Genomic DNA, 25,664 nt, shown 5'->3' on the forward strand with positions numbered 1-25,664 from the left:
AGGATTTACACACGTATGAACACTTGTGTGGTAAGTCCTCGCCACAGTCTCCTTGTAGGTTTTCCTCTCCTCACTTCTATGATCAGCCCTAAGCACGACCTCAGGAGAGCACACAGAGACGACCACTCAGGGCAGGGGAGGCCGATTCACAGTCTTATCAGAACACAGAAGAGAACCTGGGCTGGGAAAGTAACCTCTAGGTAGCATCTGCAAACAGTGACGACAGCTTATCTTGGTTTCCAGTTGTGGATGCCTGTGGCCCTTACAGGCCCAGGGTCAGGCACTGTTTTCAAAACTGGGATTCTTGGGATGTATGTCACTGGGTGAGAAGTTGAGAATCTCCTCCAAGGAAGGGCCTTCATCCTCTGGAGCTATTTCAGACTCAAACATCTGTTGCAGCAAAGCATCCACAGTCTTGTACTCTGGGAGGAAGGAGAGGGGCACATGGGACCTGCCCGTGTGGGTCGGAGGGGAGCACCCAGCCCCGCAGAGCTCGGAGGGTCTCTGAGCCCACCCCACCGAGCTCCCCAGACCCTGCAGGCCCTGGAGACCAAGGAGAAGTCCTCCTTGAAGGATGCGGGAGGATGGCCGCCTCTGGGGTGGCATGCCCACACACACACACACACACACACACACCATCTATGCTGTGCTGTGTCTAAGTGTACCATACGGTGTCCCCACCAAAGGCCCAGCTGAGATTCAGACAGGTTTGGGTTTACTCAGTCAATTGTTAATTCATTGAAAATTAATAAAGTACTTAAACAGTTATTAAGGCCCGCATGTCCCGGGCACATGGTGAGGCCCTGAGGATACAATGGAGAACAAAAAAGACATGGTCCTGCACATGTGGATCTTCAAGTCTGCAGGGAAGACAGATGGTGACCAGACAGTCACTCAGTGATCAATGTACAGCTGACAGGTGCTGAAAGGCAGGGAAGGAGAGCTGGGGGGCGGGGGCGTGGGGGCTGGGGGTGCACAGGAGCACCGGACTTCTCGGGGAGCCTGGAGGGCTTCCCTGAGGAAGTGCTGCCTGAGCAGAAACCTGCAGGAGGAAGAGCCTTGATTTTGCAAGGTGAGGTGAGAGCAAGGGGAGAAAGCAGCATGTGCAAAGGCCCTGTGGCAGGATGGAGCAGGGGGCCCGAAGAAGTAAAGGGACAGCAGGGCTAAAGGGCAGAGGCATGGGGGGTCCTGGGGGAAGGAAGACGGGCTGAGGTATTGAGGGAACCACGCATGTGGCCCCTAGAGGCCACACCAGGCGCCCTTGAGACACAGGAAGCCCCTGAAGGTCGGATCTGCATCCTGGAAACATCTCACTGACTGCTGTGCAGAGGATGGATTGGAGGAAGTTTCGAGTTGGGTTAAAACTTACTTTTTGATGCAATTCTAAAGTACAGTCCTTTCAAGGCCTTCCTTTTGTTGTCTCCATCGTCCCCACTGAAGCCACTGTCCTTGGCGTCCACATTGTCAATGAGCTTCCCATCCTGCACTTCTTCCCTTCGGGGAGGAAGAGATGCTATGAACACAGCCGGGTCCCTCAGCTGAGTTCCCCTCTGTCCTCCCAGCCATGGCCCCATGTCACCCATGTAACCAGCAAGGGTCCCTGAGAACTGGCACCCAGGACCAGGCTGGCTGCCATGGGGTTTCGGGGATTAAATGTGATCAGGACCCACCCCGCCAAGAACATCCTTTTTCCAAAGTCCATGAGCCGCGTCGGGAAATGCTACTCACTCTTGGACCCCGACTCCAAGCTCTTGAATCTTCTTCTCAATGGCAGTTTCCACTTCACTTTTTTCTAACGAATATGCCACAAAAAATGCTTCCAAGATGAATGCTATGAAAATACTGAGAAAACGTAAAAGGCAGAGTGTTTTACATCGAGTCAGCCATGGTCTAGGTGATGGGAAATCATGGCTCCAAAGAGTGCTCAAGCCCAAATAAAAAGGCCGCCCATCTTTGCAAAGAAAACACAACATAGGGAAGAAACGACAAAATGTCTCTCAAGCATCAGGCACAACTTGCTTTCATTCGGAAAATCATTCTTCCTCTCTATCGTATTTAAACAGTGACTATTAAGAAGAAAATAGAGGGGTTTTTTTTTTGATTCACACTTTTTAAAGGTTTACTCCATTTAGAATTATTGTAAAATATTGGTTATATTCCCGGTGGTGTACAATACATCCTTGCAGCTTACTTTATACCTAACAGTTTGTACCTCTTAATCCCCTCCCCCTATATTGCGAAAATATGGAATGCCTCACCAATGTGCATGTCATCCTTGTACAGGGGCCACATTAATCTTCTCTGTACGGTTTTAGTGTATGTGCTGCCAAAGTGAGCTCGAAAGTACAGTTTATTTTAAGGGGAAGCTTAGGCCACATAATTGTTGGTAGACAATTCTCCATGAATATCTCGTGTTATTGCACAGTCTAGGTCCTCTGAGCAAAGGCACTGAGAACCAATTTAGGGACATGTTGGGCTGGCCAAAAAGTTCGTCCGGGTGGTCTGTGACATGGAAAAACCCAGACGAACTTTTTGGTCCACACGATATGTGTGTCTCCAGATACGCTCCACAATGGTAAAGCTTACTGTTACTTACTGTCTCCTCCCCAGCGACCACTAGGGTAGCAAAGACTTCATTTTGCCCTCCCCGGAGACTTGCTTACATTCGAGAGTAAAAATAAGGTCTTTCTCTTTTTCTCTCTTTTTCCAGAGGGGAGGATGGGCAGGTCTCCCCAGCTACACAGATCGGGGTTTCCTCATTTTGGAGTTCCCCTCCTGCAATGCAGCCCATCCAACTGGCCCTCACCTCATTGTGCAGTGGGGATTAGGGCTCAGGGAGCTGCCCCAAGTATTGCTCTGGCTGCAGCTTCTGCCATGAGGAATAAACTGTCTTTGTCTCGGACCCAAGGCATCACACTTTGTCAGTATATACACATGACGTACACGCACACTGACCTGCAACTTGTGAGTAGGGTATCCCCATTCCTTCAGCACTTCTGACTTAACATGATGCTGATGGAGTCCAGGGCTGTCACCATACTCGCATGCTTTTGGGGGACTAGCTGAAAAACGCCTACAGCTTTTCACATTGCCTCGGCCTATCCCAGCATTCTGCAAACCTCTCTAAGAATCACTCAGAAGCACTCCTCTCTCATTCCCACTACATGTTCCATTCAGACGGTGCAGGACAAGCAGCCTTGAGCAGTTCTTCCCCTCCCCTCCCTCTGCTGGGATGTTCTGGAGCCAAAATCAGCAGGATATGGTGGCCAAAGCAGCTCTGATGTGACAAGGAAGGCCCGGGGCTGGGCTGTCACCCCAAGAATTGTGGGCCCCGGGCTCTAAGAGGGATACGACAACCAGAAAACATCTCTGGGGGGAAAAAAAAACAGGGATCAAGGGGACTCAAATTCAGGTCCCACAAGGAACAAGGGCGCTAGAATCAGAGATTGATAAGCAGGAAGGAAAGCCCTCTGGAGCGGTGAGATGTCATAGCAGCTTTCAAACGGTGACTGAGTTCTCCCTGGAGGAGAAGTCAGGACAGAACTGGACCCAACGAAGAAAATTAACCAGCACATTCCATTCTACCTGCAAGGACAGGTGAGGACCAGAGCTGCACGACAAGGAAATTGACTCGTATAGGTTCTAATGAGTCCCAGGAGTTGTGCAGATTTCAGCAAAGGGTGGACACAATTCACAAGGATGTTCTAAAGGTGATTTATCCTGCCAGGGAAGGGTAGGGAGACCAGCCAGGACGCCAGAGCCCTTCTGACCCACACAACTGGCGAGGCTATGAGATGTATACTATATACGGACGTGTACGGCTGGCTGACACTGGAGAACACAGATGTGAACAAAAGTAAGATGCCTCCCTTCTGGTGCCTTAGCGTCTAGCAGGGGAGATGGGACCCACCCACAATGTACTCAAGGGTGGAGCCAGGAAGGAGGGAGGTGCAAGCAGCAGCTGTAGGTCTGAGAGGGGGGATCTGGAATGGCCCACCCAGCAGGAGCAAACTCACTTAACAATCAGGATGACGACCACGACGTGGAAGCCGATGAAATACAGCTTGGCCGCCTGGTGAGTCACGAGGGCAAAGCCATCTGCGAGGAGTGCGAAGCTAAGGAACCAAGCCTTCAAGGAGCCAAGACCTAATCCTCCCGGAAGGTGCCCTCAGCACCCCCTGCCACACCCGCCTCCTCAGAAAGGATATCGTGCCACTGGTTAACCACAGTGAGCTCGGTCAGCAGGATGAGAGAGGCAGCCAAGTCATTGAAATTGTTCCTGCAGTATCTGCCTCGGGCAAACGCTGAGTCTTTTAAGGCTGGGTTCCCACACACCAGGGCATCAGGACTGGTGGAACTGGGGTCAAAGAAGTGGACTTTGCCGTGGAACACTTCCATCCCGATGATGGCAAACACGTAGTAGACCACCTAGGGTGGGCGGCACCGGTCACGAGTGGGCAGGTGGGATGAAGGGAGGCAGGAGGATGTGGACACGGGTCAGCCTGCGACAATGGCCAGGAGAAAGGGCTGCTGCCCTCATTCTGGGGATGGCTTTCCCCATGGCCACAAGTTCCAGCAGCATCAGAAACAGGGTGGGAAGGGTCAGCCCACCGGCCACTGGGCTGTTCAGGGACAGGGGGCACGGCCAGCTGGACCACACCTTGACCTCTGCTGTGGTCTCCATTTACAAAGACAAAATGATGCTGTTAGCAAGTTAGTGGGTTAAATACTCAATAAATAATATCAATAGTTAGGCCTCTAGGGAAAAAAATAATAGATTTGGATCTTTACCTCATTTTTTTTTTGTTTTTTGTTTTTTTGGATTTTTTTGGCTGTGCCACACGGCATATAGGATCTTAGTGCCCCGACCAGGGATCAAACCCGTGCCCCCCGCAGTGGAAGCATGGAGTCTTAACCACTGGACTGCCAGGGAAGTCCCATTTACCTCGTTTCTTATATCAAAATAAATTCCAAAGGTATCAAAGAGTTAAATGTAAAAACCAAACTACAAAGGAGCTAGAAAAAAAATCAAGTAGAGAAAAGCCTTATAAGCATGATATAAAACTAGAAACTGTAAAATAAAACATCAACAAGTATGACTACGTAATTAATTTAAACTTTCAGACAGCCGAAAAAATACAACAGAAAACCTTTATTTAGGAAAAACAAAAACAAACAAGTGATGGATGAGGAAAAATAACTACTCTGTATACAACATACCAAGGGCCTATTTCCTTGATTGGCAAAACGCTCTTTCAAATCATATAAAAAAATACAACTAATAGAAAAATAGACCAAGGATATGAATTAAGCTGCTTATAAAAAAGATAAGCATAAGTGGCCCAAAGAACATGGAAAACACACTCAGCCTCTGGAATAACTAAAGAAATGCATGTCAAAGGGACACAGTGCCATTTTCTCACCCATCAGATTGGAGAGTATGGAAATGTTTAATAAACCCAGCTGTGAGGGGTGCAGAGAAACAGATGCTGCATACACTGGCATTTGGAATACACAGGGAGCACATCTTTTGAAAGGCAATTCGCCACCACTGATCCAAACTGTGGACACATTTACCTTGTGACCTAGCACTTCCACTGCTAGGAATGTACCCTACAGAAACACTCACGAAAGCAAAGACACACACAAGATGGGCTTCACCCCATCATCTGTGATGGCAAAGAAGTGAAATCTCTAGTGGTCAGCCGGTGGAGGGGCTGATCAGCCATGTTCTGGAGTCTTCCCTCAGTGGGACACTTTTCATCAGAGCAGAACTCACATGGGTGCATGTGTCCTCCAGGACATGTGACAAAGACATTGGAAAGACATTGGATAGAAAAAAGTTGTGCAATATTTGGTACCGATGATCCCATTTGACACAGCAATAAACTGGATACATACACATATGGAAATGACATGCCTGTTGTACGGATGGAAATGTTTAGGAAGCGTAACGAGAAACTCTTAATAATGGCTGCCTCTGGGAAAGAGGCATGTGGTGGATGAGAATGCGTGACCTGCCGTCCACCTTTCATTCTTCTGTACTAATTGAATTGTTCTGTTTTGTTTTGTTTTACCACTTTAACAGAACAGAAAATAAGTACCCTGTAGCAGGGTGTCCACCGATATTCAAGCTTCCTCATCCATAGCATGGAATCACTCCTGGGTGGGGGGCCCAGTCCCCTCAGCCTTGTGTGGCCACGTTCTTACCCCTGGGCTTCTGGAGGAGCAGGTGTGCTTTCTTCTGAGCAGAACAAAGAAGGATCTGAGGCCGGGGGGCAGAGCCATGCTCTGGAAGGAGGCTACACCCCGAGACCCACCTGCTGGCTAGGAATACCCCCCTGGACCGTGGGTGAGAAACAACCTTTGATGAGATGAACCCACTGAGGTTGGGTTTATTACAGCAGCCAGTGTACCTGGATGGCTATATGCCCCATGTTTCTACACACTGGATAGTTCTAAGAATAGCTCCTAGAAACCCCTTGAATCTCATTGACTTCATCTCTCTTTCTTTCCCTCACTTGAAATAAGGCTCACAGAGACCTGCTAAGAATGAACATCTTAACGCTTGCTTCACGTAGAAAAGGAATAGAACGCTCACCAAGACCAGGCCTCCAAACGTCAGCATGGTGGGGCCGATGTTAATTAAGGTGGTCACGATCACCCGGAATCTGGGATGAAACAAAGTTTCGGACACAAGGCAAAGGGAAGATGTAAGTAAAACTGACACCACACTAGCCTGTTTGGTGTAATGCCCCTCCTCCCAGTCTTGGATCTGTGCTGTAAATGCTGTCAGGAATCCGCCTTTACAATTTGGTCAGCAGCAGTCCATCTACTGAACTGAGTGGGGAGTTAACTTGAGTTTCCCCTGAAGCAAAACAGAGCAAGACCGTTTTTAAAAACCTAAGAAAGGTAATCACAGAGAGTTTCACTAGTAGGACACAGGTGGGTAATGAGGCTGAAAAACCATCCACCCTCATCTGCTTTCTTCCCCCAACCTTTTTCTTCATCAGAAATTCAGCCTGTGGCGCAGTGGTTGAGAGTCTGCCTGCCGATGCAGGGGAAACGGGTTCGTGCCCCGGTCCGGGAAGATCCCACGTGCCGCGGAGTGGCTGGGCCCGTGAGCCATGGCCACTGAGCCTGCACGTCCGGAGCCTGTGCTCCGCAACAGGAGAGGCCACAACAGTGAGAGGCCCGCATATCGCCAAAAAAAAAAAAAAAATTCAGCCTGTATTAAAGCTGCCCTGGAGACTTAGCTGACCCGGGCTGCTCCCCTACTTATTTTGCGGGGGAGCATGCCAGTCCTCAGATGGAGGCACCCCACACACTCCTTGAAAGGAAGCTGGCCTATCCAAAGCAGGGTGGGTGTTTCCAGGTTTAGGGATCAGACTCCTAGGTTTGCATCCTAGTTCTGCCTCTTTCTAGCTGTGCACCCCTGGGGGAACTATTTAACCTCTCTGAGCTTCATTGTCATCACCCAGGAACTAAAGATCATTAAAGCCCCTACATCAAGGGTTGTTGGAGGGATTTCACAAGACAATGGTTAGCATGCTCCGTTAGCATTAGCTGCCATCATGACCACTGTCCAGTTACCAGGCTGCAGGCACAGTTGAGGGACCACGTCACAGGGTTGAAAGTGACGGACAGGATCCCTGCCCTCAGAGGGCTCTTCACCACCTTCTCGGGCTCCCTGCCCCTCCCCACCGCCCCCAGGGAACCCAGGTCCTCTATACAAGTTATAGCCTGGGTTCACAGCTGGGCGTGTTTATAGTTCCCAGGCAGGGTGGTTTCTGTCAAGCCCCAATATGGGGAACTGCCCGGGTGCAGCTGTTTCCCATGGCTTCATCTTTTTTTTGTTTTTTGTTTTGTTTTTTTTTGTTTTTTTTTTGCATCTTTATTGGAGTATAATTGCTTTACAACGGTGTGTTAGTTTCTGCTTTATAACAAAGTGAATCAATTATACATATACATATGTTCCCATATCTCTTCCCTCTTGCATCTCCCTCCCTCCCACCCTCCCTATCCCAGCCCTCTAGGTGGACACAAAGCACCGAGCTGATCTCCCTGTGCTATATGGCTGCTTCCCACTAGCTATCTATTTTACCTTTGGTAGTGTATATATGTCCATGCCACTCTCTCACTTCGTCCCAGCTTACCCTTCCCCCTCCCCATATCCTCAAGTCCATTCTCTAGTAGGTCTGTTTCTTTATTCCCGTCTTCTTTACCTCTGAATGCTGACAATGATCCGTAAGAGCCGGAGTATTCTCAAAATCAAGACAATATCCAGTATCTGCTGACTGTTGTATTTTCTCGCTGGAAAAAGAACACAACCATCTAACATTCTGGTTTCGGAGCGCCTCTGGCTTGTCCCTTTTATGCAGTGAGGTCTGAGACTCTGTGGGTCCTGGGGAACTATGCACTTCACTTCAAGAACAGGGTGAGGGCTCTGAGCAGTGAGGAAGTGAGGACTGCCTTCAATCAGTAACTCCCCCAGCAAATCAGCACCAAGCTGAGCATCCCCTCCAGCCCTAAAACTAAGAAGCATGAGTGTAGGAACAGACTTCAGACCATAATCCAGAACTGACTGTGGATCCCGTTCTACAGAACACATTTCAGCAAGCTGTTCCTCCCCCCAGCATTCATTTCATAGTCATGTTAAGAAGCTGCTCTATCTCTAATAATCCCTCTGCCATCTACAGGAAGGAGTGCGCAGGGCAGTGGAGGCACATGTAGAGGAGCCAGAGGAGGGGAGAAAGGAGAGGGTGGTGGGCAGAGGCTGATGAAGAGTTCCTGCTACAGCTGGACCCTGGGTTGGGGGCCAACATGGGCAGAGGGTCAAGGATTAGCCCTGAGACCAAGGGCAGTTTGGAGAGATGACCCGGTGAGTGCTTGGAGTGGTGATACCTACAAATGAAATCTCTACCAAACAGCCAGACACAAACAAAACTACCATCCCTCTCCAGAAAGCGCAATAGTTTTACTAATTCTCCTGTGTCCCCACTGCCTCGTCCCAAACACCCTAATGGTACACCATGGATGTTCTACAAAGTTTACCGATTGAACACACACTCCCGGGAGGTGGGGAAGCGGAGAGCCGGTGACACTGACCTGATTGAATGGTGGTGTTGGTCACGGTGGCCACCAGGGCTGCGACGATGATCAGCGTATCAAACCTAAGATTTGGTGGAGAAGCAACGTCCGTGAGGAATCAAGGGAAAGGCCTGTCAAGCTCAGGATACAATGAATCCTGAGAAAACTCTGAATCCAACCTCTTACGCAAAGCAATGATCCAGCCATCAAATTGATTTCCATAATTTTTAGGACAGCAGGTACAAAGCAAGAAACACTGTGTTTGATCATTTACTGGCTGCTCCAATGAACCATCCAAGGAAATTTGTAGGAATCAGCTAATTCATATCACTCTGTCTTCCAACATAACTATATACTTCCAAGAATACTTTGACACATTTTCAGAACACATAGTGTAATCTTTCTCGGTATTCATCTTACTAAATGCATTGCAACTTTATTTATTTATTTATTTTTTAATCTGTCCATGCCATGCGGCTTGGGGTATCTTAGTTCCCCTACCAGGGATTGAACCCACACACTTGACAGTGAAAGCACAGAGTCCTAACTGCTGAACTGCCAGGGAATTCCCTGCAACTTTTTAATTAAAGGGGCAATTCATCATGCCGTGACTTTTCTTTCTCACAACAGTGCCACTGCCTTGGACAACACTGGCCACCTGGCCACACGCACACCTGAGTGAGTTTCTTGGCACTGGGAGTGGTGACCACAGACATCCAACCCTGCTGAGCTGTGCGCTGCCCGTGATGGCTGACATGCAGTGGTACTCAAGACGGTTTGCAGCATGTGGGTGATGGTTTAAGACCGGGAGGTACAGAGCCTGGAGCAGAGAAGGTCACAGGAGAAACATCCAGCCCGGGAAAGAGCTTGCTAAGGGTCCTCATCGTCCAGCCATGCAGGCCAAGTTTTCCGATAACAAGAGTAGGAAGTGGGTCGGGCAACCATGGAAGGAATTGTCTCATTGTGTGTGACATTCTAAGATCCTCTCCAAATCCAAGATGCCGTGATCTGTGATTCTAATTTTAGCCAGTCATTCAAAATGACATCCTAAATAACAGCTTTGACAACCAGATGTTCCCCTGCCCTCAAGACTTCATTATAAGAAGCCTCGGGCTTCCCTGGTGGCGCAGTGGTTAAGAATCCGCCTGCCAATGCAGGGGACACGGGTTCGAGCCCTGGTCCGGAAAGATCCCACACGCCGTGGAGCAACTGAGCCTGTGCGCCATAACTACTGAGCCTGCGCTCTAGAGCTCACGAGCCACAACTACTGAGCCCACGTGCCACAACTACTGAAGCCTGCATGTCTAGAGCCCATGCTCCGCAACAAGGAAAGCCACTGCAATGAGAAGCCCACGCACCACAACAAAGAGTAGTCCCTGCTTGCCACGGCTAGAGAAAGCCCGCACGCAGCAACGAAGACCCAACACAGCCAAAAATAAATAAATAAATAAATAAATTTATATATTAAAAAAAAGAAGGCTCAAAACTGGGCAGATGGGGCTTCCCTGGTGGCGCAGTGGTTGAGAGTCCGCCTGCCAATGCTGGGGACACGGGTTCGTGCCCCGGTCCGGGAGGATCCCATGACGATCCCGTGAGCCACGGCCGCTGAGCCTGCGCGTCCGGAGCCTGTGGTCCGCAATGGGAGAGGCCACAACAGTGAGAGGCCCGCGTACCGCAAAAAAAAAAAAAAAAAACTAGGCAGATGGAGCTTGAAACACTCCACAACTTTATTCCCCAAAGTGTGACAGAAAGCCCCTCTCTTCACCCACGGCCCCCTCCCCAAAACACACAGACTCACCAGTTCCAGAACTGCTTCCTTCCAAAATAGGCTCTGGGTTCGTACGTGTACAATTTCAGAAGAATTTCAATAATATAGAGAGAAAGGAAAAGCCATTCTGCATAGGAAATTAAGGGGTTTTTCTCATCCAAAGCAATGAATATGGCATTTATTAGAATGATGACATCATAAACCCAGACAAAAATCCTGCCAGGAGATAAAAAAGAAAAGATTCTGTTATCATACATTTCAGTAAAAAAAAAAAAAAAAAGCAGGTTCAGAGCCCTACAGGAACTACTGTGTTTCCTGTCAGTGTGATGAATGTGAGATACTCACCACCCCCCATCCCGCCAACACACACACACACATACTCACTCAACATGGAAGGAAAGGTTCCACCATGGTCAGGGCTCTGAAATTCACCTGCCTCTCACTGACACTGGTACACTGGTATAGCCTTTCCCACCAAGGAGAAAATGAAGACAGAGTGAGGGGGAAGAACAGAGGCCTAGTTTTCCCAGGTTTGCCTTTTGGGCACAGTACCTGGATCAGATGAAAGGCTGGGAAGAATCAGGGGGCGAGGAGAAGGTTTAGGGCTTAGCCCAGGACCATTACACCTTGACTACTTGACCCTGGAAAATTAACATCCTTAACTCAGAGAGCTTCTGAAAAACTCTTTACTCCTATTGCACACAAGTCTTCCAGGGGACTGACATACCCCACTTTCTCACCAAGTCTGGGGTGAAAAGGGGTGAAAAAAATATGACAGTTGGGGTCTGACTCAACTTTTCAATTACAGAGCAGGCTGCCCCTCACAGGCATCTGTGCTCTGTGCTCCAGAGAATCCTGGGTGAACCCTGGGCATGGCCATGGGAAGCGGGGGAGCGGGGGCTCCTACCCTATTGTCCTGGGGAAGCTGCAGACTCTAGGTCCCAGCCCTGGATGCCACATGTGGATACACAAACATCCACTGTGTGAAACACAACAGTAGTTCAATATAGAGATGAATGGAAAGGAGCCTCTAACTAAAGGGCCTTTGTAAATATAAAATATGGGAGCTAAAAGGGATATTTACCTACATCATAGGCTGGGCTACTTTCAAGGACTTCTGTACCATTCACTTTTTTTTTTGTTTGAATTTTGGAATTTTATTTTATTTTATTTTTTATTCAGCAGGTCCTTATTAGTCATCCATTTTATACACATCAGTGTATACACGTCAATCCCAATCTCCCAAGTGAACCATTCACTTTTATGAAACATTAAATTCAAAGAAGGCAAGAGGGGAGCCTCTGCTGATAGGGGTGTTCCAGGCCACACATAGTAAACAAAAACTCTCCAACCGGGATAAAGCACTCTTCCGGAGTCCATCTACTTGGGAATAAAAGAATTAATTGGCATTCTTAACGGTCATTCCAGTAGCTCTAACTCATGTCTACTTACCAGATACTTTACAAAATGCCATACTTGACATCAACTTCCTAATGACTCTGATGGGGCAGGAACTTCCTGAAATCAGAGAGTGGCCAGCTTCCCTGGCTCAGAAAGCACAGCCAGTCTGTGGCCCTTGAGTATTAAAAAAAAAAAAAAAAAACACCGAAGAAGGAAGCATAATCTAGAAACCTGTCCTCTGGCTAAGGTTAAACATAGCAGAACCATTTCCATGCCTTCCCAAGAAACCAGAAGCAGTGAGCAGGGGAATGATTTATAGCTTCAGTGATGAAACACGTTCAGTCCAGGCAGCATTAACAGATTCCTCTATTTTCAAAGCAATTTGGGAGAAAACCGGCCCTGTCTCACTTGCCTGTGACGAACCATCTTCTGAACCAAGAGGCTTGGGGACGACTGGTATACCCGAGGCATCCAGGCTTCCAGGGGGTGTCTCTTGATGTTGATCGTGACCACCTGGATGTTGAGGAGGTCAGCCAAGCGTAGAAAGTTCATTTTGTCTGCAATGAAAAAAGGACCCCCAAATACATGGCTGCTGGGACACTAAGGTTCAACGGGTGAAACAAAGCCAGCACAGACTCTTGGATCTGCGTTTCACAGGTGAAGATATGAAGCCTCAGAGGTTGAAGGCCCAAGGCCAAGGGACCAGTGAGTGGCACAGCCTCCTGCTTGTCCTCAGTCAGACCCTGAACCAGCCCAAGGCAGCCAACCCAAGCATGGGACTTTGCTAGTTCACAGACACCACTGCCTCACTCCCTGCCTTCCACCTCACAGCCATCACTGCTTTCAGTGTCTGCCTGACCTACCTTTCCAGGCTCAACCCAACCTCCCCTTCCTTCTCACGAAGCCTCCAAGGTAGGCATAATCTATACCCTTCCCCTTGAACCCCTATGTTCTTCTCTGCCTACCCTCCCTCTCTGCCCCTTCTCAGGGACTCACTCAAAACAACAGCCTCCATAACAAGTTGGCCCATCACCCCGGGCCAAAGTACAGTGGGCACTTTCTTGACCAGCCTGGACCCACCCAACTGCGGAGGTGATGCTCTTGACCTGCTGAATGCCCGGAGCCAGCAGGCTATTCTCCATCACCCCATGCGCCTCTCCCTCACCAGGATGCTCACCACGAGTCCACTGGGCTGGTTCTCAAATCTGTTTATGCGTGAACCTCCTGTTACATACAACTTAAAGAAATATCAATCACATCAATGGATGAAATCAGATTGTACATAGAGTGTTGCTGCTCCTTTGAAAACCAAGTTGAATGCTTTGCAAACTTTAAAGAAATTTGTGTAATAAATTGCAGGTACAGATCAGGTATAGCTGAGACAGCTGTTAAAGACTGGGGTGGAGTTTTTTGGGCATTTTTTTTTTTTTTGAAGGCAGAGTTGTTGGGTTATTTATTTATTTATTTATTTATTTTTGGCTGCCTTGGGTCTTCGCTGCTGCGCGGGCTTTCTCTAGTTGCACAGAGCGGGGGCTATGCTTCGTTGTGGTGTGCGGGCTTATTGTGGTGGCTTCTCTTGTCACGGAGCACAGGCTCTTGGCACATGGACTTCAGTAGTTATGGCTCGCGGGCTGAGTAGTTGTGGCACGCGGGCTCAGTAGTTGTGGCTCACAGGCTTAATTGCTCCACGGCATGTGGGATCTTCCCGGACCAGGGATCGAACCCGTGTCCCCTGCATTGGCAGGCAGATTCTTAACCACTGTGCCACCAGGGAAGTCCCAGGGTGGAGTTTTTAAATCCTAGAATGCTTCTCATTTAGAGGCCTGGAAATGAGTAGGTCTCCATTTCGAGTTTTCAGAAGTAAACAATGAATCATGGTTCTACAGGTGCCACCATAGTGGTTTATGCAAGAAGGATGATGGGGGACTGCCATCAACAGACACCCAGGCAAAGAGAAAGCCTCAGCCTCGTCAGAAGTGTGCCCTCATCTGAGTGAGGAGCCTGAATCAGACAAAACCCTGAGTGACATTAAACCTTCACATTGTTATTTTCCTGAAGAGTCAGATGGTCCTAAGAACATGAAAGAACATGAGTCCATCAAGTTGGATGAAAAACACTCTTATATGTCTTAGGATATCTTAGTTCCTGGGTCTTTAGAGTTAGAAGCAAAATGCACAGACATGTCTTAATAGCCAAGACGTGTAGCACCTGCTGAGGGGGAAGGGCACCTCTAAGGGGGAAGCCTTAGAGAATTAGATGATGTGATAACTTGGATCCAGGACCTGGGCTACATGAGCTCCACCATCAGAAGGTAGGGAGACACTGACGTGACAACCACAAATAGGGTCTGGGGGGGACCTACTGACAAGAATCCAGCCAAAACATCAGCCATCAAGTAACCTCAAGCAATGGAGAATCCATCACTATCACAGGGCTCACATCTTTTAATCCAGAAGATTCTATAGAACAAGAAAGGACAAAGAGAATCAGAAGCATGGTAATTTTGTGTCAAGAAGGAATTTGTACCCATCTGGTACTTTATGTTGGAGATCAGGGCTCAGCAAACTTTTAATGTAAAGGGCCAGAGAGTTAGGTTTTGTGGACAATATGGTCTCCATTTCAACTATTCAATTCTGCCATGATAGCATGAAAGCAGCCATAAACAATACACAAATGAATAAGCATGGCTGTGTTCCAGTAAAACTTTAGAAAAACAGGCAGTGGCCATATTTAGCCTGTGGACCATTGTGTACCAAGCCTTGTTGTAGACATATTAGTCTCCATATTCTTTGTTAATAATTCTATGCAGCCCTTTTCTTTCCATATCTGTAAGTTTCATGTTTCTCAGTTTAACACTAGATTTAAGTCTAACACTTTTGGCACTAATAGAATCCCAGTGCTTAGCCTTGGAAACCACACCTGCCCATAACTGCCAATCAAGGGGGAAAGCGAGCATGTTCACAGAACTAGCGATCTCCCTGCCTGTACTGAGGGGAGACCGTCGTGAAGCATGAAATTCTGTTTGGCTTTCTGTTATTAAAACTGTCTTTGAAAGTGTTGGTTAAACAAAGGAGTCTTTGGACACCCAGACATCAGAAATGACCGCTATCTCCTATAAAAGATAACCTGCAATCCCTAAAAGCCAACAAATCTGATTGGCTCTCTTCCCTAAAGATGTGTTTGCCCTGGTAACGGTATTTAAATTGACATCACTGTTTTGTAAAAGATAAAATACTGGGGAAGTCTGCTAAGCCATGAGTTCACGGGCGCCTTCTTGCCACATCCATGGAGCTCTAATAAAATCTGTGACTCAGATGGATTCCTTTTTTCAAACTAGATGAGTCCTGGGCTCATTTAATTTACAAATAGGATCACGACCCAGGCGGCAAAACTGAGCAGGGCTCAGGGCGGGGGACCCAGACCTGCGGACTCCAGTCACGAGCCAGCCAATGGCAGCCAAGGTCATGGGTGTGTCTCAAGGGCATCTGCTGACCTCCTTCGCCCCCTCTCACCTGCTCAGAAGGTCAAGAGCTACTTTGGCTGAATGTCCCCAGGGCATTAGAAAGTAAGGGTACTGCACAGGTGAGGTTTGTCACTGTCGTCCTGCTGTGGCTTTGCAGCCTCAGACCAGGTGGAGTTGCATCGTGTGAAGGGGAAAGGGCAACAGCTGAACCAGAACCATGGCGGTTCTGTGCATTCGGCGTAAATGTTCAAGTCTGAGATTTTGATAAACTAATAATATAAATATGACTTTCGAAGATGAGTAGTATTGGGGTGTGGGGGACAGTAAACCACAGAAGAAAGCTCTAGAGAAGGTAACAGTCTAAGGACAGAACCCCTAAAACAGGAGTTATGGGCTGGCCTGTGTTCCCTGAAATTTCATATGTTGAAGGCTTAACTCCCAGCACCTCTAAGTGTGCCTGTATTTTGGAGATGGAGCCTCTGAAGAGGTAATTAGACTAAAAGGAGGTCATTAGGTGAGCCCTAATCCCGTATGACTGGTGCCCTCATAAGAAGAGGAGATTTGCACACAGACACGCAAGGAAGGAAGATGGTGTGAAGACACAGAAGACAATCATTTAGGAGCCAAGGACACAGGCGTGCCAGACGACACCTTGATCCTGCACTTCCTGCCTCCAGAATTGTGAGAAAATAGATTTCTGTTGTCTGAGCCCCCCAGTGTGTGAGACTTTGTTATGGCAGCCCAAGCAAACTGATACAAGCAACGATTTCTCAATGAATTGTTTTAAAGTGAACACTATGTATTCCTTAAATTCTGAATGGAGACTTAAAGGTCCTCCCAGAGTTAAGAAATCAAGGAAAAATTCTTTATGCTTTAAATGTGCTATCCCCTAAAAAAAAGAAAAAAAAGATAAACCAAACAAACATAACAAACAAAAAGACTCACTAGGGTGGAGGAAAAAAGGAATTTCAAGCTTAATGATCACCTTTTTTCTTTTAACAAATTCTCTGACAAACTCTCGGCTTGCACAAACGTATTAAAATGCTAAAGAAACTAGGTCTTAAAATGCTTTTCTCCTTGACACAGGTGCCTTCCAGATAAAAACTTGAACTAACAAATTAGTTTATAAAGTCTGGCCCCCACAAGTATAAAATATGTAAAACAACAAAATATCCATTTAAACAGTATTTCTATATTCTAATTTCTTAAGAAAATCAGATGGGAACCAGGGAATTCTAACTTCATTTAATGTTCTTAGTGTCTCTACATAATTAAAAAAATTTTTTTAAGATATGCAAATTAACAATAGACCAGCAATTAGTAGTGGTAAAAAGGCCATTAGGGGGAAAAAACAAGCTTTCTTTTTTTTTTGGTAAAAAGGACACATTTTAAACATCTGGTTACACACTTAAAATCTAAGGACTTCTGACCAAAAATTAAAATGTTCTAAAATTACTTTATAAACCAAATTAATATAATTTAAAATTTGAATTCAAATGCATTTAATGCTGCCAGGAAAGGAAAACCAATAAATTGTTTTGTGATTTAGGGTTTAAAATGTGGCTTTGCATCTTTTTCCTGATTTTATCCAATGTAAATACAAAGTGCAAATATGGAGTTTTAGTTCATGCAAACTTTGTTTTCTAAAGAGGCTAAAATGGTTGGAACTTCTAACATTCCTCCCCCTTATCTTATGGGTCAATTGGTATCATGATCTCAGCTAACATTTAGGTGTCTTTTAAACCTAAACATAGGCCAGAACCAAGCGGCATGATTCAAACTCTGCTGTGATTTAAAAACTCGAATCTTTATCAACTGGCTTGTGTAAATCACATGACATTGTAAACCACAAGGTCCTATAGGGTAACTCGCTTAAACTATATGGATACAGTGTCCAGAGTTTCACGCTTCTCTGACAAATCCTTGGTGTCAACAGGGAATCAACTACCCATGGTTTCTTAAACATATTTTCTAAAATTACTAATTGAGTTCGGGGCATTGGCCTAATGCATATTGAGATAAATAGTCAATAACTTGCATTTACCTAAAGACATAAGGAAATTACCAAAGAAGTTTCCAAAGAAATTAAGATGCTATGTCCCCATGTGTTGATATGTTTGTTCTTCATGACACCCAAGTGTCAATAGTTAGACTGACCTTATAAACAAAGAAACACTGTTCATCTGAGTGTGTCCTGGGGACCATGTGTATCTTTTCTGGATGAGCAGGAGATATCCAAGGGCGAAGGCCTCACCAAGCCCGACAAAGACTCCTAAAGGCCCCTGCTCCTGGGTTTGCAACAGCTCATCTTGTAAAAGCAACCCAGGAATTCATGCTACAGGAGGAATCGCAGAGATAGTTTATAAAGCCCTAAAGCTTCATCAACATCTTCAGAGTCTCACTTCTCTAGAAACAGCAGAGGTATTCAATGATCAAAAGAGAATTCTCAAAAACAGAGGGGCTGAGGTCTAGGAATCCTGGACTGACATGGGCCACCGTCCCACCCCAGTCCTTGGAGTGGGAGATCCACGGGGGCCCAGGTCCCGACCTCTCCTCCAAGTCCTAGAGCAGCGCTCCTCCCTGGAGGAGGAGTGTGGTCCCTGGGCTACGGCTGGTCCTGTCCTCATGTTCCCCCACTCACCCCCATGAGATCAGCTCTGAAAATTTAGAAACTTATAGAACAATTGCCAGGATCATTTCACGTCTGTTGATTCTAATAATGAAAAATTGGGACTTGCGTTTTACATGTTTTTTTTATTTCATTTTTGTAGTTATTCATTTTTGTTGTATTTTACCGAAGTATACAGCTGCATGACAGGCTAGAAATTTAAAAGCTTCACTGCACTTCCCAAAGAGCTTGGGAAGCACAGTGCTCAAGGGTTGCCCAGCCGCCCTTCCCCCACCGTTAGCAGAACCCTAACCCTGACATGAGGATCGCACAGTGCATCACCGCCAATCCCTAACGGGGGCACCAAAGCCATCTCTTCAGGGTCTGAGAAGCCTGGCTCCTGAGCCACTGAGCTGGGTGGCTGAAGGGACGTGCCCAGGGCTCAATGGAAGGCGCTTGTCAAACCCTGCTGACCTTCCATCTTGGATCCAAACCCTCATTGGAAGATGTTGGCATCACCCATTTAACAGTGTCTTGCCACACAGTTCTCTTCTCCCTGGACACTCATGTAAGTTCCAGAGAATCACTGTCATTTCCTTCTTCTCACACAGGCACCGAGTCCTAAAAAGCCCATGGCTCTGCTGGACTAGTTTGAGTGTCCTTGTCTCACGTAAATTTACATTCTATCAGACCTCCCACTCCATTTGGGTGTGTTTCCATCTAGACTTTTCTTGAAACTAGAGAAATGTGTGTGCCCTACAGTGTGGGGTGTATTTTAGTCATCTCACATCTTTCCCCACTGTTACCTCATCTTCACAGTCATTTTTAATGTCACCAAAATTTCCCATTAAGTGACCCTCAGAATTTGGGGCAGCTTAGAGTAATGATAAAAAGCAGGGGCCTTGGAGTCAGATGGCCTGTACCACGCTGCAGCTGTGTGTCTCTGGGCAACTGACCAAATCTCTTTGAGTCTCAGTTTCCATACTGACAAATGAGGATAACAAGACCTCCACCTCGGTGAGTCTGGGGAAGATCACATACACACAACAATCATGACAGTGCCTCATGTGTGGTAAGCATGCTACCAATATTAAACATTATTGATAATAACCATCAACCACTAATACATGAATATTTAGGTGACTTTCAACTTTTCAAACGCTAAACACAACTTAGACGTTTATTTATACAGCCCTTTTCCATATTTTAGATGAGCTCCCTAAAGCAGAATCCTGGGAGGGGAATGACCGTGTTACAAGGTGAAGGGCTTCTGGAAGGCTCATCACATGCTGACAGCACACACCACGACACCCCTGTCAGAACACAGCGTCAGGAACCTAATTCCACTGTGACACTGCCAGCGGGGAATGCCAATATACATGCTCAGTTGCAAACTTAAGAAAATGAACAAACATCCCATCACTTCTAGGAGCCCCCCACCCCACTTTGTGATGCACGGGAAAGAGGAACTTCAGCGGCCGAGGCTTCTTACCCACATAACCCCTCTGTCCCTCGTCGGAGATCCTCAAAAGGAGCTCCAGGTGGGAACTGCTGATGTCTGGTGCCACGATCTTGGCCAGCTGCCTCCACTGGGCCTCCTTCACCACAAACTCTGTGCCCACCTTGACTTTCAGAATGTTGAAAGCCTCTATCATTTTGTGACGCTTCAGGTATGCCAGTGTGCGAATCTCATTCTTGAAAAAACAGAAGTGTGTTTTTTTAAGAGAAAGATTCAAGAAAGTCTTGATTTTCCACCTTAAACATTTCAAGGCAATGGAAGAGTTCATCTGAGTGTGTCCTGGGGACCATGTGCATTTTTCTGGATGAGCAGGAAAGACCTCACTATGCTTGACAAAAACTCCTAAAAGCCCCCCCTCCTGGCTTTACAACAGCCTATCTTGTAAGAGCAACTCAGGAATTCACGCTACAGGAGGAACTGCAAAGAGAAGTCACCATGGTCCTGCTCATTCGCAAGGTACCAAATCCCTCCCCGGCTCCGGGGATGGGTAGCTAACCCCCACCTGCAGAAACAGAGCTCAGCTTACCAAGTGCAAATGAGGGAACCCAGGAAGGATAACCTGTGTGGTGAGAAACGGAGCACCAGGAGGCAGACAGGTCCAAGCTCCGCGCTGCCCAGGAGGAAGGGAGATTCCAGAAAGGAAGGAAATCAGGTTTGCTGCTGAGAGAGAGGGAGACGCGGGAGAGGGAGAAGACAGATCTACCATTAAGTCAATCAAGAAAGAGAGGCGGGGCTTCCCTGGTGGCACAGTGGTTGAGAGTCCGCCTGCCGAGGCAGGGGACACGGGTTCGTGCCCCGGTCCGCGAAGATCCCACATGCCGCAGAGCGGCTGGGCCCGTGAGCCATGGCCGCTGAGCCTGCGCGTCCGGAGCCTGTGCTCCGCAACGGGAGAGGCCACAACAGTGAGAGGCCCGCGTACCGCAAAAAAAAAAAAGAAAGAAAGAAAGAGAGGCGGAGGGGGAAGAAAGGCAGGGAAGTGAAACCAGGCTAGAAGTGGTCAGAAGGAAGAGGGCCAGGGCAGGAGGGTCAGCGAGGGTTTGCCAGGAGCTGCCATCCGGCTGGACTGTGCACAGGGAATCTTCCAGACAAGGAGAACCCCCACCATGTTACAATCGGCCACGCCGATGCCCACCCCTACTGCTCCGTTTAAGCTGGTTACATGGCTAGACCTTAAATTCTTTTTTTTATTTTTTTTATTTTTTTTATTTTTTTGCGGTATGCAGGCCTCTCACTGTTGTGGCCTCTCCCATTGCGGAGCACAGGCTCCGGACGCGCAGGCTCAGCGGCCATGGCTCACGGGCCCAGCTGCTCCGCGGCATGTGGGATCTTCCCGGACCGGGGCACGAACCCGCGTCTCCTGCATCAGCAGGCGGACTCTCAACCACTGCGCCACCAGGGAAGCCCAAATTCTTTTTTTTAAATTGAAGTAGAGTTGACTTACAATGTTGTGCTAGTTTCAGGTGTACAGCAAAGTGATTCCGTTTTACATATATATATAATATACATATATTCTTTTCCATTATAGTTTATTACAAGATATTTAATAAAGTCCTCTGTGCCATACAGTAGGACCTCGTCGTTTACCTATGTTATATACAGTAGTTTGTACCTGCTGATCCCAAACTCCTAATGGATCCCTGTCCCTCTTTCCCCTTCAGTCATCATAAGTTTGTTTTCTGTGTCTGAGAGTCTCTTTCTGTTTGTAAATAAGTTCATTTGTATCACAGTTTAGATTCCACATCGAAGTGATATCCTATGATATGTGTCTTTCTCTGTCTGACTGACTTCACTTAGTATGATCATCTCTAGGTCCATCCACGTTGCTAAAATGGCATTATTTCATTCTCTTTTATGGCTGAATGGTATTCCATTGTACATATGCACCACATCGTCTTTACCCATTCATCTGCTGATGGATACTTAGGTGGCTTCCATGTCTTGGCTATTGTGCATAGTGCTGCTATGATCATGGGGTACATGTGTCCTTTTGAATTAGAGTTTTCTCTGAGCATATGCCCAGGAGAGGGATTGCCGGGTCGTATGGTAACTCTATTTTTAGTTTTTTAAGGAACCTGCATGCTGTTTTCCATAGTGGCTGCACCAGTTTACATTCCCACCAGCAGTGTAGGAGGGCTCCCTTTTCTCCACACCCTCCAGTATTTGTTATTTATAGACCTTACATTCTTAATGGTACAGCTGTGTCTTCATCGCCTTTGACTCCTCAGAACTTTGGTGTTGGGCACAAAAACCACATTTAGGATACGCTTGCTGACTGATCCACGTGGCAGAAGATTGATTTTCGAGAAGTGTTAACTAAAAGACACACTTCTTGGGGGAGGGGGAGCCACAGTACTGTCCAGCGCACCAGACCCTCTGGGGATGGCTCTTTCTGCCCAGAAGGAGGAAGTCAGAGGAGGAGGGTCACTGGGAGGCCTGACCTTGGAGTCAGGAGCAGCTGAGGTGCCCACAATGCACAGACTTCTCAGAGCCTGGACAGGCCAGACACCTTCAAAGGGAGGTTGGCCGAATCTCAGACTCAGCCCACCACCCGCTTCTCCTTAGCTGCGAACATTTAAGTTCTCCCCGACTTTCTACTTGTCCCCTGGTGGGAACATCCCTAAGCAAAGAAAAATTCATAACAGAACCAAAAGGATCTAACTCAAAAGGCTATGTCTTCCCTTAAAGAAAATGACCCTTGGATGAAATGTTTCTCTGTGCAATTAGTTTTACAATCCTAGGAAACAGCCAATGAGAGGCGTGCTCAGGTGGGTGACAGTGGGGCCCGCAGGTGAGATGACCCAGGTATCCTGGCAGATTCCAGAAATAAAACACGCTGCACCCCAAGCGTTCAGAAGCCTCTGCCTATGCAACATCTGCAGGAATTCTCCAGACATCAATCAAACACGAAGTCACCAGGGCAGAAACTATTGGCTTTAAGGTATTTTTGCTTCTGTTACAGGTGGGGAAAGGAGCTTGGAGAATATCCCCAACCCCAATGATACACAAAACATTTAGAGGAGCCATGAACTATTAGATGCATTAAGACTGAGGAGGAATGGATAAAGAAGATGTGGTCCATATATACAATGGAATGTTACTCGGCCATAAAAAAGAACTAAAAAATGCCATTTGCAGCAACATGGATGGACCTAGAGATTGTCCTACTGAGTGAATTAAGTCAGAAAGAGCAGGACAAATATTGTATGATATCACTTACATGTGGAATGTTAACAAATGGTACAAATGAACTTATTTATAAAACAGAAATAAAGTTACAGATGCAGAAAATAATCTTATGGTTACTGGGGGGAAGGAGGGAGGGATAAACTGGGAGATTGGGATTGACATATACACACTACTATATATAAAATAGATAACTTGGGCTTCCCTGGTGGCTCAGTGGTTGAGAGTCTGCCTGCCAATGCAGGGGACACGGGTTCGTGCCCCAGTCCGGGAAGATCCCACATGCCGTGGAGTGGCTGGGCCCGTGAGCCATGGCCGCTGAGCCTGTGCGTCCGGAGCCTGTGCTCCGCAACGGGAGAGGCCACAGCAGTGAGAGGCCCGCGTACCGCAAAAAAAAAAAGATAACTAATAAGGACCTACTGTATAGCACAGGGAACTCTACTCAATACTCTATAATGACCTATACAGGAAAAGAATCTAAAAAAGAGTGGATATATGTATATGTATAACTGATTCACTTTACTGTACAGCAGAAAGTAACACAAAGTTGTAAATCAACTCCAGTAAAAATTTAAAAAAAAAAAAAAAAGCGAGGAGCAAAGCCAGGACCTCCTCCTGCACGTGAGGCTGGGACACACTGTCAGACCCATTGCAGACTGGCAAAGAACCGCCTGGCCCAGCAGAAGACAGCAAGGCACCAAACGAGCCTTCAGATTCACCAAAGCAAAAGGTAAATGGACACATTCAAATATTTAGCAAACGCATTTGCCAGCCTCCCTGCTACTGCACCCAGCCAGGCACCCTGACCCCCGGATCACGCATGTTACCTTTAAGTGCTTTCTATAATTGTTGTAGACCACAGCCAGAAAGACGGACATGAAGATGTAGGTGTTGATGATGATGTAGGTTATAAAGTACAGAGAATACCACCAGTTGAACTCATAGGCTGGCATCCTAGAAGGAAATAATCATCTTTCATGGTTTCCCGTGCCCTGGGCCCACAGTGCATAGAAGGCTGACCGCAGGTGACATTCCACATGGACAATCCACGTGCTCGAGGCACAGGTAAAGATTCTCTCACTCTAACTCTCCCCCAAACTGTGCTATGGGGCCTCAAAGCCATAACCACCATCAGCGCTAAAGAGCTCGCTCCAGACTGCCTTCTGAAATTCTTATTGCCTTAGAGAGGTGCCCACTTTCAAAGCAGGCAGGACCCTGGAGATCCCTCCCATCCCTTCCTTCACAATGAGAAAATCAAAGCCCAGAAGGAGAGCCACTTGCCCAGAATTACAAAAAGAATCTGAACTATGGCTTGGAGTTATACTCAAGGCTCTTCAGGGACAACAGACTGCCTTGCTGGGGAGCAGATAATTTTCTGTCCACACTGGGACAATGAGAATGAAAGGCATACCATTAATAATGGTGCCGGGACAAAAGGCATAAATCGGGATGCATGTTCACGCCACCTTTAACGGAAACTGGATTTTGTGCAGGAGGGGATGTTGAGGGGGGCAGCCTAAGGTTTGAGGGGAAGATCCAAGAAAACACAAGGAGGGCCAGGAACCTCACCTTGCTCACTTTTTGCCAGAGCCAGGCCCAAGAATGAGCAGGAACCCAGAACAAGTTGACGTGATGATCCTACACACAACTAGACAACAGAAAGCCCGCCCCTCTCCCGCAGTGCAGTATGGGAGGAGATGGGGTTGACGTTTGCAGTTAGAATTCTATCTGCGCTCTAGAACCCCAAGAGCTACCTACTCAGGGTAGCACTGGTAAATAATCTTACCTCCATGAACAAGGCAAATCCATAATATACAGGACATTAGGAGGAAAAAAACCGTAATGTTTTTCTCCTAAATAATGTCCACATGCATGGAGACTTTTCTCTCCTGTTTCATTTAGCCAGAAAACCACCTCAGTGCTTAGGAGAACAAGCCATGATTCCTTTACAAAAATGGCTTAGGCGTTTCAACTCAAGACTCAAAGAAGATTCCAGAATAGAAAGTGGGCTCAAATATTTCAGTTGTATCTCCAGAGATGTCACCTGTTGCTTTCATTTTTTAAAACATTCATCTAAATTTAGTTTTCAATAGAGTGGGAGGCTATCGTGAGTGCCAACACTTTGCACTCTTCAAAAAGTTTACAAGGGACTTCCCTGGCGGTCCAGTGGTTAAGACTCCATGCTTCCACTGCAGGGGGCATGGGTTCGATCCCTGGTCAGGGAACTAAGATCCTGCATGCTGCACTGTGTGGCCAAAAAAAAAAAAAAAAAGAAAAAAAAATAGTATACAAACATTTTACAATGAATATGAATAAACAGAAAATCACTTTTTTTTTCTTACAGCTGCTTTTAAGAAAGTGAATTCTGTCACGATAACAGATGTCTGTGAACATGAATTGGGGACTCACGTACATGATATCGGGGCTGTTTGCGGTGGTGACCAACACGTAGAGCTCAAATGCTATGTCCAGGATATTGGTGAAATAGGGCAATCCTTCCACTGTTTTGAGACCCCTAAAAAGGAAAAAAGAGTGAAAAAACCCCACAGACATAAATGAAGCTGCAGTATCCGACACACTTTTCCCCTTTCGAGAACCCTCCTGGAGTGCCTGAACGAGGAAGATAGCATCT

At 47.0% G+C, this 25,664-nt stretch overlaps 1 protein-coding gene across 1 annotated transcript in view; it reads right to left on the bottom strand.

Annotated features, from left to right (window-relative positions):
* The window catches only part of LOC307064331 (two pore channel protein 2-like), a gene marked incomplete at its 5' end in the record, with an annotated part of 41,724 nt that continues 16,060 nt past the window's right edge, over positions 1-25,664 (bottom strand). The window contains 13 exons of the mRNA XM_079720826.1: positions 1-422; positions 1,370-1,494; positions 1,729-1,842; positions 4,017-4,098; positions 4,188-4,428; positions 6,602-6,671; positions 8,226-8,309; positions 9,105-9,173; positions 10,889-11,074; positions 12,672-12,816; positions 19,823-20,024; positions 23,860-23,986; positions 25,446-25,547. Coding sequence (XP_079576952.1) covers positions 277-422; positions 1,370-1,494; positions 1,729-1,842; positions 4,017-4,098; positions 4,188-4,428; positions 6,602-6,671; positions 8,226-8,309; positions 9,105-9,173; positions 10,889-11,074; positions 12,672-12,816; positions 19,823-20,024; positions 23,860-23,986; positions 25,446-25,547 — 1,693 coding nt within the window. The 3' untranslated portion in view covers positions 1-276. The remainder of the gene's footprint in view (positions 423-1,369; positions 1,495-1,728; positions 1,843-4,016; positions 4,099-4,187; positions 4,429-6,601; positions 6,672-8,225; positions 8,310-9,104; positions 9,174-10,888; positions 11,075-12,671; positions 12,817-19,822; positions 20,025-23,859; positions 23,987-25,445; positions 25,548-25,664) is intronic.

The sequence above is a fragment of the Hyperoodon ampullatus genome (genome assembly GCF_949752795.1).
Source record: "Hyperoodon ampullatus genome assembly, chromosome: 15".
NCBI classification, from domain to species: domain Eukaryota; kingdom Metazoa; phylum Chordata; class Mammalia; order Artiodactyla; family Ziphiidae; genus Hyperoodon; species Hyperoodon ampullatus.